We start from the raw sequence: 14,392 nt of genomic DNA on the forward strand, positions 1-14,392 counted from the left end.
TGCAATAATAAGCGCTGCTGCGGTTTTCCTCGCGGGTGTACCTCCTCTATGCGCACACCGCATCGTCGCCGCCCGCCCATAATAATAATGTATACCGCCGCAGCGTACCCACCTGTGTATATTATAGACGCCTGGTACATATCCACCGCTGAGTACAATATATACCCCATAGGTACAATCTAATTGCCTGTCATGACGTCTAAACAATGAAGCAATGAATCCTAATGAATGAAGATGTTGACACTAAAAAGAAACGACGGACGTCTCCATCTCAGATATATATAAATTTGCTACATACGCGTCCTATATATGTTAAACTCGTATATATACACATATTATTATTATTATTATTATTATTATGTGCGACGCTAGCATTCAAAACTATAACAATTCATTATACAATTATTTCGTTTGTATATAATATGCGACGACGACGAGACCGCGTATATAATGGGTACACCTATAATATAGTATATGATATTATTATTAATTATTATATACGCGCTGCAAACGGCCGTTTCGAAATTGGTACATATAGGTATACAATAATCGTTATCGTCGAGTTTCCCATTGTCGGTTTGAGCGAAATATGCGTTAACAGACTATAACAACTTATACGGGAATCGTACACACTATAGTTTTAATAATACAATCAGAAACCACGATTGAATTCTGAGAGAATGACAAACCATTGGAAACTCGCTTTATCCCCCTGTAGGGTTACAGTTTCGGTTTCGAATTATAGGGCTACCCTCCCGCTCAAACGTTATTGCTATGTTGTACATTAATTATAAGACGGCGACAACACATGCGACATGCTGACAATATTAGGCATTTGGACAATAGACGCTACCAAATGTTTAGGCGGACGGCACTCTTGGATGTTCGACTGTTCGAGTCTCGATGGGTAATTTATTACGTGATGCGCACTACGATCGACACAGATCGATGACCACCGAAGTTACGTGAGTATGGCAGATATTGCGACATTGTGGAACACCCGGCAGGGCTTTTGGCTATGCAGGAACCCTTGGGCACACATGTATTAGGAACCCTTGTATGAAGCATAAAAACGTCAATGAAAACGTCAAAATGTACTTTGACGACTTTATTCTTTTGAAATTCAAACACTAATACACACTAAGAAAACAATATCTTTTTTACTCTTAAATTCATACTTGTCATGTAGCGGACTTTTTAAGCTATTTATTTATTGGGTCTTAAAACTCAAATATTATAGTAAAAAAAATACCTTCTGACTATAACATCCCCTTTAACTGAAGACAATACCTTCTTATATAATATAATATAGTTTAGACGACTAATATTGCAGATATCGTATATGCATTTGCATATTTTAACCCGTTATATACGTTCGCGATTTGAGACTTCAATATATTGTGTTCAAATAATGCGCAAGTGTTCTTGCTATAGGTAATCATTAAGTATAATCGATCTTAATATGTTCAATCCTACATCGAAAAATGACGCGATGGCGATGCGATAATATGCAATACTCCGAGTAGTTGTAGGCATATACGCGTCTTCAGCAGAACACTTGCAGTCGGTTATGATTTATGAATTATGATTGTACAAGGTATACCGCGATATTTCGTTTGTATAGCGATAAATAAATAAAATATTGTAGTGCAGTCATGCGCATGACGTCAAAATCGTCATCGCACGCGCGCGTTATATCTAGACTGCGCCGCATTATTTAATAAATAATAATAATATAAGATTATGGACGTTATAGTATGTATGTACTTACCTATGGTGTCGAGTCGTACCTCGAAGATGAAAAATCGCTCGAAACCGCCCTATGTCGATATCGTATAACATGCATAATATAATTTACGCATATGTGCATGTATAACATATAATATGAATAACTCGTGATGCAAGGTGCAAAGTGCAAAACTATATGCAGTCAAAAAAAGTCACAACAACTAAACTAACCTATATATATAGGCGGCTAAACGACAGCAATACTTGCGGCTGCTACGCGGAGAGCGGATAATGGATATAATAATATTAATCTGATATAAGCCTCGCATCGAATCTCGCGGTGCAGTCGGCGTGCATACAACTGCACCGTGGTCGACGAAATATACACACATAATATAAGCAGCATATTCACACACGGTCAGCACTAAGGAATTCACAAGTAGTGATGAGTTGTTATAATATGGTAGGCATACATTGTTCGGTATATCGTCAAATAAGTGTAAATCTAGTTGTGTAGTACGGTCAAGTGTGATTTTAAGATTTAAGTAGGCGTTTCATCACGGCCTCGCAAACATCTACTGCAGAAAACACAAATCAAAAGTGCACTGTTTTGTTTTTATTCAATCGCTCTGTATGTATTTATAATATTTATGAACGTTGATATACAGCCGAAACCGCCACACCTGTAAGTTATACTGGATTATATGTATCCGTTTCCCGTGCACATGCGGATGGGTATAAATGTCGATATCCGGTATTTTATACTTAGAGGTCCCGCACGTGGCACGTGGCGATATTTAGATAAAAATAATGCATTTTTTTTCAGAAGTTGGCTCTCGAAAACCGAGTCAAAGGCGCCGAACACAAACATTGCGACCGGATTTCATATTTTTTTTTATTATTATTATAGGTCACGTGTATCTCCGCTCCTATCGCCTCGCAACATATTTTGTTTTTATTATTTGCGCAGACCAGTATTATAATATAATACCAATACATAATTTATAATATAGTGCGTGTATACGTTGTATACCATATGTCATACTCTCGTGGTTTTAATTATTTCGAAATTTTGGGTGTACTTTTTTCCCCGTCTGCACATATTTTTTCATGTATTATAATTAGTACCTACAAAAATGCTTAGAAGGCTCTATATACTACGACTACCTCTATGGTTATAATTTCATTCGATTTTTTTTGTCTCATTTCCGATGTAGATGAACATATCATGTTACATATATGTATGTATACATGTACATTGTACATATACGTACTATGCACAAATTAGCAAGTAGATTTCGAGAACAACACAGCTACAGTTGGTACCCTCACATCTGAGTTATCTATCCTGTTGCGGTCACTCGGAAAAACCTTAAGCAGCGTAGGAAGAACCCGTGTCCGGCCCGAAATTCTTATTCCCGTACCTTATGCCCACTAAAGATAATTATATGTTATTTTACGATATTATATAATATGATATTCCGCACACGCTCGAAAATGACGACAACGAAGATAATACGCATTTCCGCCGCGCACGAGGGCTAAGGGGGTCATCTACCGCCGCACGGCGTGGCACCTGTTGCACACGTCGTCCGTTTCCTACGAATTATCATAATATTATATTATATGCGCCCGCAATTACATACGCATATTATTATATTATACGCAACGCTTACAATAGAAAATCGCTCCAGGGCGGTGCAGCAGCAGCAGGAGCAGCTAGCTGCGAGGTGTGGAGCAGCAGCAGTAGGAGTATTAAATGAGACGCACACGCGCAGGAGAACATCTGGTAAGATTCGGGCTCGTCCTCCGGTTGACTTTTCCGACGAGAAATCCGCGCGGGCAATCCGCCGCGGCCGTTCCGAAAAATCACCGTTTCCGGTCCGGTCGTGATGTTTCCACCGGAAACGGCGCTACAAAGTCGAAAAACCACGAAAAAAAACTTTCGCAACGCGCACGCACGGTCGGTCATGCGTGGGCTAAATCTTTTTTCACCGCGTGTGGGCACACTGGTTTCAAGTGTAACACACTATTTGAAAACTTCCCGTCGACGCGGGCCGCGCGCTGGTGGGCGTCTGCGGCGCTCACGTAATTATTGTTGTGCGGACGGACTCACCGGTAGTGGGCGACAATAATATCGGACATGAATAAGAGTGTGTGTGTTTGTAGCCTTCTATACGTATATATTATTATTGTATTACGATCGTATGAGGCGTGTGCGAGTCTGTATATCGACGCGTCGCCACTGCGAATTGGGAAACAAAATTAAAGAGAAAAAATATGTGTACATACTCGTATATAATATGTAATAGGTACGTATTTAGGTGTATTGTATACAGACACACGAAACGACCGATGATGACGACGACGTCCCACGTCGTCTCACACGCCCAAAATTTCGAAAAATAAAATAAAAAGTTGCACGGCCGATGTACACGTCATTTTCGGATTTCCGATCTAGTGTTTTTATCACAACGCGCATACGAAACTCTTTGGATAATAATCGTCCCTCATCGTGCAGGAGTAACGTTCAGGATTCTTCATTATTATTTTTAAATAATGTTACCACTTTAAAGCGTACGAGGGACTCTGCTGCGTAGAGTGTGTCTTAAGGACGGCAGGTGGGTACAATTTTAAAACATTACATTATAGTCATTTTTTGTTTTATTGTCGCTTATAATATATAAATATTATATTACATAACATAATATATTATGTACTCACAGTTGATCGTAATGACATATATAATAAATATATATATGCAACGCATGAAGTATATATATATATATTGCAGCGTATATTATGTATATTACAATTATATTATTTTACCGATAAATATCACAGACTTGATAACAATGGTCTATAATAATAGGTATATATATATTATAATGATGTGTAGGTAACACCTATATAATAAAATTCGGACTAGACCAAATGACGTATTTTGCTACCGACAATAACGATTATGTATAAAGTTATAAAAGGCACTGTTCTTGTTTTTCTCTCTTAAACGTATAAAAATATGTGTATATATTATATCACAATATATGCATAAAATTTTCTCTAAAATATCTTACCACAATAAATTAAAAATATATAATATATACGAAAAATAATAAATATATAATATACAACGTTTCGATTTTTTTGGTTTTTTTGTACAAAATAATAATTAAAAATAATACTATATAAATATATATATATAAATAAAAAAAACAAAATAGTTTCATATTTACACGAGTACAAGACGAGAGAGATAGAATGAGGGAGAGAGCTAATAAATACGCGTAATTACACATGATTACCGATAACTGCAGTTTTTTTTTTTTATTCACGATTATTTATTAATTTTTTTATTCTTTATTCGTTTCTTAATCGTTACGCGATCGCAGCGTGTACCGCCGCCGCCGTTCTCACGACCTACGCACCACCGATGCCGCGCCGCTGCTTACCGATCCCGGGCACGTATTCGATATTATTATTACACTTTATTATAGTATCGTTATATAGGTACAATACGGCGCGGTCCGGTTTTTTCGATTATCGTGAAACGTAATAAATCCATGGCGATCCGTGCCCGTTAATCCCGTGGGAAAACCAAACGGGGCGGCGGTGTTGGCGAAAACCGTCCGGGAAAAACGTAATAATCGCCTGGGTCGCCGTCGCAGCTACGGCAGCAACCGGTCCACGCGCGTAGGCATAATACTACGATCGTTGCGACCAGCCGTCGCCGCCGCCTACGCACGTGCCCGCCGCCGCCACTACCGCCCACGCATAGCCAGCGTTTTTATGTTTTTTAATAATAATAATAATGACGAAGACGGTAATTGACCAATCATCGGCGGACCCCCTATATTTGTCACCAGACGTACCCCCCGCGGACGACCAGACGGCGGTGTGATGCACGAAAATATTTTTAAAAATGTTCGGACGATTTGTATTATTTGTATTCACCTCCTCCCCACCACATCCCTCAACTGGACGGCGAACAAACGTTTGACAACATCATGCAGGGCTACAGGAGACCGAAAGCAGAACGCCGTATGAAATGCTACAACCAATTTTTTTTTTTTTTTAAACATTCGGGACGGTGATGATAAAAAATAATTGTACTTTCGATTTTGAACACGACCCGGCAGTAGTAGAGTTCTATTACAATATAAGCGATTTATTTAAGCTCATATCATATTTATAAACTACAACACAGCAAAAAATAAAAACATAACACACAAAGCGAAACACACTGCAATCAAACGCGGACGAATAGGATTTGCCTACGCTGTATACGTTGGCATGACAATGTTCAGTTGAACTCATTGCCGGGGATAATCGCATGGTAATTGCATATTTTCTGGTGATATTATATTATAATATATTTCTACTTGTACAGACATAATATGGTTCAGTCTATTTTAATTTTTTTTCAAAATTTGCTATCCCGTCAATGTTGGTTCGACTGAACATTACCGTTGGTTGTGTGAATGGGATGCCATGTGAGGATATTGGTGTAATGGCAGCGGGGAAGTGCACTGTTGCTGATAGTTGGCCGTGTGCATCAGCGGGCTGGGACTAGATGAGGGTATGAGATGAGCAGGTGGGGACATGGCCATGATGTGTTGGGGATGGTGTTGCTGATGGTGTGGATGGTGGACAGGACTCTGTTGGCCGTACACAAACTGCCTTACTTTGGAATCGTGGTCGTCACCAATGTTGTATGACAGGTCGGTCTCCTCGAATCCAGTTGCTGACATGCGTTGGTCTCCTGAGTTTGCACCTGATGAAGACGGGCACGGGTCTGGTGAATTTAAGCATGTTTGTATAAGCGCTTTGCCAGCTTCAGAAGTAATCATCGGCTGTAACTTGCGTGTGGCAAACGTATACACATGCCCTGTTTCAGATGCTACTAATAGCATCACTTGAGTGCCTGTTAGTGTTGACAACTCATATGCCTGTAAAGGAACAAAAATCATATAATAGATGAAAATTACACAAATGATAAAAAATAAATTAAGTAAATATTTATCACAGTATTTTAAAATAAATAATGTATCTAATATTTTATATAATCAAGTCCAAATTTTGAAACTAATATTATTAGAAGCATCGAGTATCAAAAGGTACTAAATAAACAGTAATAATAAAAATATACCTAATAATTTTAACATTTAAGTGAATACATTTAAAACACATTTCCTGTATTCAGTTAACAAATCTAATACCTTTGTTGAGTTTGTTTATGAAAAGGAATAAATATTGCACTGTAATGAAATAAGTAGTGACATTTTTTATAGGACTAAGAATTATATAGTATCATTCATGATTCATGTCAACCATAGATGATTTAAATGTTAGCTTGAATAAATATAATACAATTGTTCAAAACAAATAATGCAAATGTAAACTATTGACAGTTATTCAATTGACTTTGGAATGTTTAATATTAATTAACTGTGTTGAGTAATAAATTATGCTAGCAAATTCCTATATAAGACTACCTATAGAATATGACATTTAAATCACTGACTAAATTATTATTCTAATAGAAAATATTAATAATTACCTAATATAAGTGTAAGAAACTATTCACCGATAAAAATCAGTTTCAGTGTAAGAAAATAAATATTATAGGTTTCAATACAATAAAAAAAGCTGACCTAAATCAATGGTCTGGTTGTAAAAATATATTTATCATCATAACAGAAGTATGCTTGAATTTTTACCTACTAATCTTTATTTTTTTTATCAAAATAATAAATAAATTACACTTTCTACTAGATACTTAGGTACATAATTAATTTTTATTTAAATATTTAAATGGTAATAATTAATGATAATAGGTATTTCTGAGGGTATTTTTTACTTTTTTACTTTATTACCTACCAAAGTAGATAAGTACAAAACTTAATATAATGTATATTAAATAGGTACAGGTGAAGTATCTGGGTACTGAAATGTAAACAAATCCTTAATTTTTTTCAAACTAAGTTTTATAGTTATAAATTAATTTACTGAATATAGGTAATGAGTTAACAGTAATAAACTAGCAATTAAGAAAATACATTTATCTAACTTAAAATGTACCAAGAGTAATCAACATAATATTATGTTATATATAACAAGATATTTACTTTTTGTTTACTATTTAAAGATTATTTTGTACAGATGGTGGTCTAAACATATGAGTTGAAATACACATCTGTTAGTTGAAATGTCACTTTTATTATAACTTTATGTGGCATTTTTATTTTAAACATAAGTATTTACAAAGATAATTTAAAATACAAAAGTATTTGGAAAAAAATTATAAATAAAATGAAGAAGAAATCGACCATCTGTTTGGCAAATTGAATCATATGAAGGTCATTATATTGTCTCATATAATAATATAGGTACTTATGTATATATGATAGGCAGGTGCATTTACAAAATAGTAACATAACACAAATAACTACAGAAACAGAAAGTAACATTTAGTAGAAAATTAAAATAATTATAAATAAAGTTATTGTTCCAATAATAATCAATTGTATGATAAATATTTTCATTCATAAAAGGATTTCTTAGTAATATATATAAAAATTAATAGTATAAAGTATAAAAATTAATAACAAAGAAACCAGTATAAATGTAAAACAAAAATCTGAATCCAAAAGTATGTAATCAAAATTGTTGATGATTGTGAATTTTAAACCAATAAAGATAAAATTAAGTACTCTATATAGACACACAAATAAAATCAAGAGCTGTGCGTCTGATTTCAACAAATCTCAAAACTAACCTTCTTCATGATGCCAGTTTTCCTCTTGGAGAATGTTGTGTATCTGCGCAACTTATTCTCAATGTATTCCATTTTGATTTTTACACGGCCCTTGGTCTTCTTGCCATTCGAAGGTGAAACATCCTTGACGGAAGGTGGCGAAAAGTTGTCGTCAACCAACCGATGGTGGTCGGTTGGTTCATAGCACATGTTAGTGCCAGGGCCCAGTGTTCGCTTGATGCCACGCTGGTGTACAGGACCTCCAGGACCGCATCCCATCATGGGTGGTGTGCGCGACGTGGATGGCCGTTGTTGTTGGCCACCAACGCCATTGTTGTAAATGTCCGACGGGTCCAACAGCGACATGTTCGACGCGTAACCCATGCCGAATCTATTGTCGCGGCCGCCACCGCCAGACGCACTGTCCATCGCTGTCCACCTCATGCACTTGACCGCCTACGACTGGTCATCCACGCACTGCACGCACACGCGACACGGTCAGCACCGGCCGACCGCGACAAACGGCGGGTACAATATGATCTACTTACGATCTTCTTTTTGTCGGAACGGAAGGGACGAACGACTACTTCGGAGTACGGTTAAACGGGAGCAATAATAATAAAAAAATTTAACAAAAATAAAGAAAACAAACGTCACTGATAACAACGGCCGCGGCACTGATAACGGCGGGACACCGGCGGTATGCTGTTGCCACTGCGGTGAAGATACGAACGATTATGCCGTCGCCGTGTTGAATTCCACGGTCGCCCTCCCGCCACAGCACGAGCACGAGTAATTCGACCTGCGTTCGTACAATAATAGAACTAGTGGCGCATGTGCCGCGCGGTTTTTCTATTTTTAAAAAATTAAAAAAATTGTACACAATATTTCCGACGTCGGGCGCGCGGCGTTGCTCCGGGCGGGATCGTAGTAGATTATATAATATTATTATTATATTATTGTTATTAAATACACAGCTTATTTTATGTGGAAATGCGAACACGCGACGAAATCAGCGGACAGCGTTTATTGCCGCAGCACTTTTGGAACAGCCTCCCGCACACAACAACTGCCAGACGAGCACAGAGAAAAAATTGAAAAAAAAATATATATTTTTTTTTTAATATTATATACAAACGATGATGGTGTTGTATTGTAGTATCGCACGACGACGAATTTTCTGTCGTAAAATAATTTTTTATTTATGTCGATAAAAAAAAAAAACGATATAGCGCGCGCTCGTCGAATCGTAACGGTGTGCAGCGCGGGCACAAACTACACGTGTGACACGTCCATGTGTAGACGACGGAATGGCGCAAGACGTGCCTACTATAATACCCACTACACACCACGGTCGTCGTAGAAAACGAGTCGTGTCGTCGGACCGCGGTCGAAGTCGTCGTCGTCGCCGTCGGTCGAACGGTTGTGGTAACGGCGGCGGACGGTCGCGCGCGCTATCGTATAATATTATTATTTTTTTTTTATTATTATTATTATTATTATTATTACATTGTATATTATTTCGTGCTGCCCCCTTCTCCCGGGCCACCGCGACCTCCCCCGCCGCCTCGCTTGCCGTATTTAGAAGAGTTGCCCGAGCCAAATTAGGCAAACTTGACCATATACGGTGCGACTGTAGTACCTCCCCAACGGCGTTAAGATCCACCTTCCGGCGAATAATGCGCTTCCTATATAATAACGCGCGTCCGTTCGCCATATTTTTTTTTCTATAATATTATTATATTATTATTATATTACATAGATACATAGGTTAGGATTGGTTGTTGTTGTTGTTTTTGTTGTTATGATAATTTATTAGTTTGATAATATTTTTAATTTATTATAATATAAATGTAGTTCAGACTATAGTTCTTATACTCGCGCCTACGAGATCCCAGTTTATCAAAACACGAACATTTTTCTAAAGGTACCTACCTACCATAAGTCCAGTGTAAGTGATAATTTTTTCGTTTCTAAACACCGCCGACAGCACTCTGTATGATGCATCGCGACAGAACAGAACGTATAGTTTTGTCTCTTTATACGCCAAGAGCTCTCGATTATTGTACAGATTTGTTGAATTTTTTCATTCTTCCGGTGGTTTGGTCATCGATAACGGTTAAACAGAAAAAAACAATGATATACACCTACGACAATTAATGACAATCATTACTATGTAGTTGTACACAACAGTAATATATTATATATGCGTCAAAGTGTATTATGTAAGAATTGTAAGATGTAGGTAACATTCTGACGTGTCTAAGACCGAAAGAAAAATCTGTGTATAAGTTGTGCCAGACTTTTCACGAAGCCGCGTAGGTATGCTTTATATTAATAGCGAATTTCTAACATGGAATGTTTTAATATACTTTAATATCTTTAAATAAAATTCTAAATTCTGTATAGTTAATACTAAATTGTGTTTTCAATTTAGACTCTGCATATTAATGTTTCATTTTAATATGTTTTAAAACGTTCTTTTTTTTAAATATACATTTTAATGTTTGAATTTTGTTTTATTACATTCGAAATTATATTTTATGTTGATAAAATAGAAAAAACCTACATTTTTAAATGTCCAAATCTTTAGTATTTTAATTATTAGTTACCAAATTTAAAATTGACAAAAATATCATTACTCATTACTCATTAGCTATTAATTATTGTACTGTATCTATAAACTCTAATCAATAGAGCAAATGATTAATCCACTTATAGCAAGGCACAAAAGTACAAAACCCAGTCATATTATATATATTGTATATAATATAGAACAATAATAGTACCTATACAGTATACACTAAACATATTATATTACAATATACAATAAATTTAAAAAAAAAATTATTATTTAAATGTGATGAATAATAATATTTATGCAGATCATCCAATGTGAATTATTGATATTATATACTATAATAAACTCATAATCAAACTTACATAGATACAAGGTGTAACAGAAGTCTGACAAATGAAATTACTTTTGTTCTAATCAAAAGATATTTAAAAAATGTTTATACACAGAATTTATAGATACCTAAAGGTACAGTACACAATATATTGCGATTTTCTTTTTAAATTTTAATTATTACTCATAAAAATTCAAAATAGCTAATTTGTAAAAACCTAATTTTTGGAAAAATGTTGATGGTAAAAACGTTAGTTTAGGTCGAGTAGTTAATTTTTTGTAATTTTTCAAAACATTCTTTTGGGGAATTTTCAGACATAAGTATAAATTGTAAATTATTTATTATTTGCACATAATTTTCATAATTTATTTGTTATAGGTTTAGCTAGTACCCACCTATCAATTTTCAATTTTTAATTTGTTAGGTCTTTCTACAGTTACACACCGCTGTACAGTATTAATGGACGTAACTTTTATAGATTTGAGGGCATAATTCTCACATAAATTTTTTTTTACACGACTTCTCTTTAAATAATAATAAAATAATATAAATACTTTAAAACAAAAATGTATATAGATATACTTTGTATATAGGTTTTTTCCACTGACTATTCTCCCCCTCCCCCCCCCCCAACAACGCAAAAATGATGTATACAGTATATACGCCACTCGTTATAAGTTTATAACCTAACCCATATTATGAGATCTAACTACCTTATAATATAATTACAATGACACAATGTTTTATCTAGGTCACCAATCACTAAAATAATATGTTCTTCGAAAAGAACTGTTAACTAATAAAAATTTAAACAATTAAATAGTCGTAAAACGTTTTCCAGTATAGTGAATGGCACCGAAATCTAAATTCGCGTTAGACATAGACTATATTATAGGACCAATATTGAAGAACAGTCACACAGTCACTACGTAATAATTAATAAATTACTATTACATCAATAGGTACCAGTAATAATGTAATATATTGTGTCATAAAAAAGCATGTGCTGTAAAATTTCGAATAGAAGTGGTTTACAAAAAATGTATCGAAGAGTTTGAATGCACTATAGCCATGATTATGATTATGATTATGATTCTATCTCTATGTAAACTATCACCAAATATTTCACAAGTTACGTCCCTTAAATTTGATTCAAAACTACATAATCTTTAAAAAACAAATCTTGTTAAGAATGATTGACGACTGTACAGTTTTGACATATATATATATGTGTGTGTGTGTGTGTGTGTGTGTGTGTAGAGTATAACAGAAAGATATGACAAATGAAATAACTTGGGTTCTAATCAATATTTAAAATTATTTTTCGTATAATTAATAGATAATTATACTAAATTAATACGTGTAGTATAAGCTATATATTAATTAAACGAAAAAAAAATTAAAAACATTAATTAGAACACAAGTTACTTTATTTATCATATATTTCTGTTACACCCTGTAAATAGGCTCATTTTACCTCTGTTAGAGTGTAAGCAGTAAATAATTATTAACGTTTGCAGTGACATATCATACTTACATTTAAAAAACCAATAACAGCCATTAGCCAATAGTCAATAGATACTCAAAACACATTTTGAATACAGTTCTTACAGTATAGTTAGGTAGTAATAGGTATACTTAGACTGCTTAGAGATTCCCGTTGCGTCTATTTACCACACAAAGACAAGTTTATATATTATTATAATGATAATGCGATATTGTTACAAAGACTTACACAAAGCGCACATATCAAACTCGCACGATCTAATACTATTTTGACTCATCATTATATACCTCACACTAAATTATAACCAAACTATAAATAGGTATATATATTCAAATCATAATCTCTCCTTCGGGCTTGAATACGTCCTCTATACGACTATACATCACTAAACTTTCATTTATTGAAGATAATACAAACAGATAACAATAATATAAAATGAATAACGTGTACAATTATCGACAGTAAACAATTTATTATTGTCATTGAAGTATACATAAAAACTTTATTAAAATTTTATACAAACAAATAGATCAGTATATTATAGAAGTACGACGTGACCAGAAATCACTCAATTTTTACGAAATTAAATCGTAATAATAACAATTAAACAATAGCCATAACTTATAAGCATATGTAGGTATATATATATCTATAAGTGTGATGATAATATTTTGTATTATGTTAAGAAATCACTTGCATATTTGTCTACTTTATACAAACAACGTTAAGTTAATAAACAAATGTCTACACAGGTACTTCATAAAACTATAATATAAAATATATATTCTAAATTAGTATTGTGTTATTTTACCATATAAAGTATTAACTAAATATAATGTTTATATTATGATTAGGAAGTTTATTATTTTGCATGCGTTTTTAGGTTGCCCTATTCACAATTGAATGCATTATTATTCATTAGATATTAATTTGTTTCATGATGCCTAGATTTAAATATCAAAATTTTATTTTGCACATTTTTGCATATTTTCCGAAATTTAACATATAACAATATATTATTTGATCTTTTTTTGTTGTATTAATTACTAACTTTGTGGTTTTTGATACAAAATATCGACAAAAACAGGTAGGTAACTAAAGTGGAATCTAAGTTTGTATATCTGTATTTTATATAATATAGATTATATGAAAATAGTTGCTTATTTATAGTTTGGAATTCTATATTGCCATTCGCAGATATAATGCGGATACACAGTTGAACATTTAAAACAAGCTAACGTTGTTCAACGCAAATAAGAAATGTATATGTAATTTATATGCACTTTTAATTGTAATTTGTAATTAATAATTATACACAGGGTGATTCACCAAGAATGCGGCCATCCCCTTTTTTCTTCAATAATGCAGTTATTTAAAATTTTCTTAGAGAGCACATTTTAATATTCTTGAGATTTTTGTACTACTTAATAGGAGTTTCTCGTATTTTTTTATTATTTCATGCATATTTTAATATTTAACTATTTTTTA

At 34.1% G+C, this 14,392-nt stretch overlaps 1 protein-coding gene across 1 annotated transcript in view; it reads right to left on the bottom strand.

Moving 5' to 3' along the window:
• Positions 1 to 9,906, bottom strand: part of LOC111039082 (serum response factor homolog) — a 75,380-nt gene extending 65,474 nt beyond the window's left edge. Inside the window, exons 1-2 of the mRNA XM_022322393.1 lie at positions 8,507 to 9,906; positions 6,414 to 6,677 (exon numbers count right to left, since the gene is read on the bottom strand). Of these exons, the coding sequence (XP_022178085.1) occupies positions 6,414 to 6,677; positions 8,507 to 8,929 (687 nt within the window). The 5' untranslated portion in view covers positions 8,930 to 9,906. The remainder of the gene's footprint in view (positions 1 to 6,413; positions 6,678 to 8,506) is intronic.
• Between the last annotated feature and the right edge of the window lie 4,486 nt (positions 9,907 to 14,392).

The sequence above is a fragment of the Myzus persicae genome, unplaced genomic scaffold, assembly GCF_001856785.1.
Source record: "Myzus persicae strain clone G006 unplaced genomic scaffold, MPER_G0061.0, whole genome shotgun sequence".
NCBI classification, from domain to species: Eukaryota; Metazoa; Arthropoda; class Insecta; order Hemiptera; family Aphididae; genus Myzus; species Myzus persicae.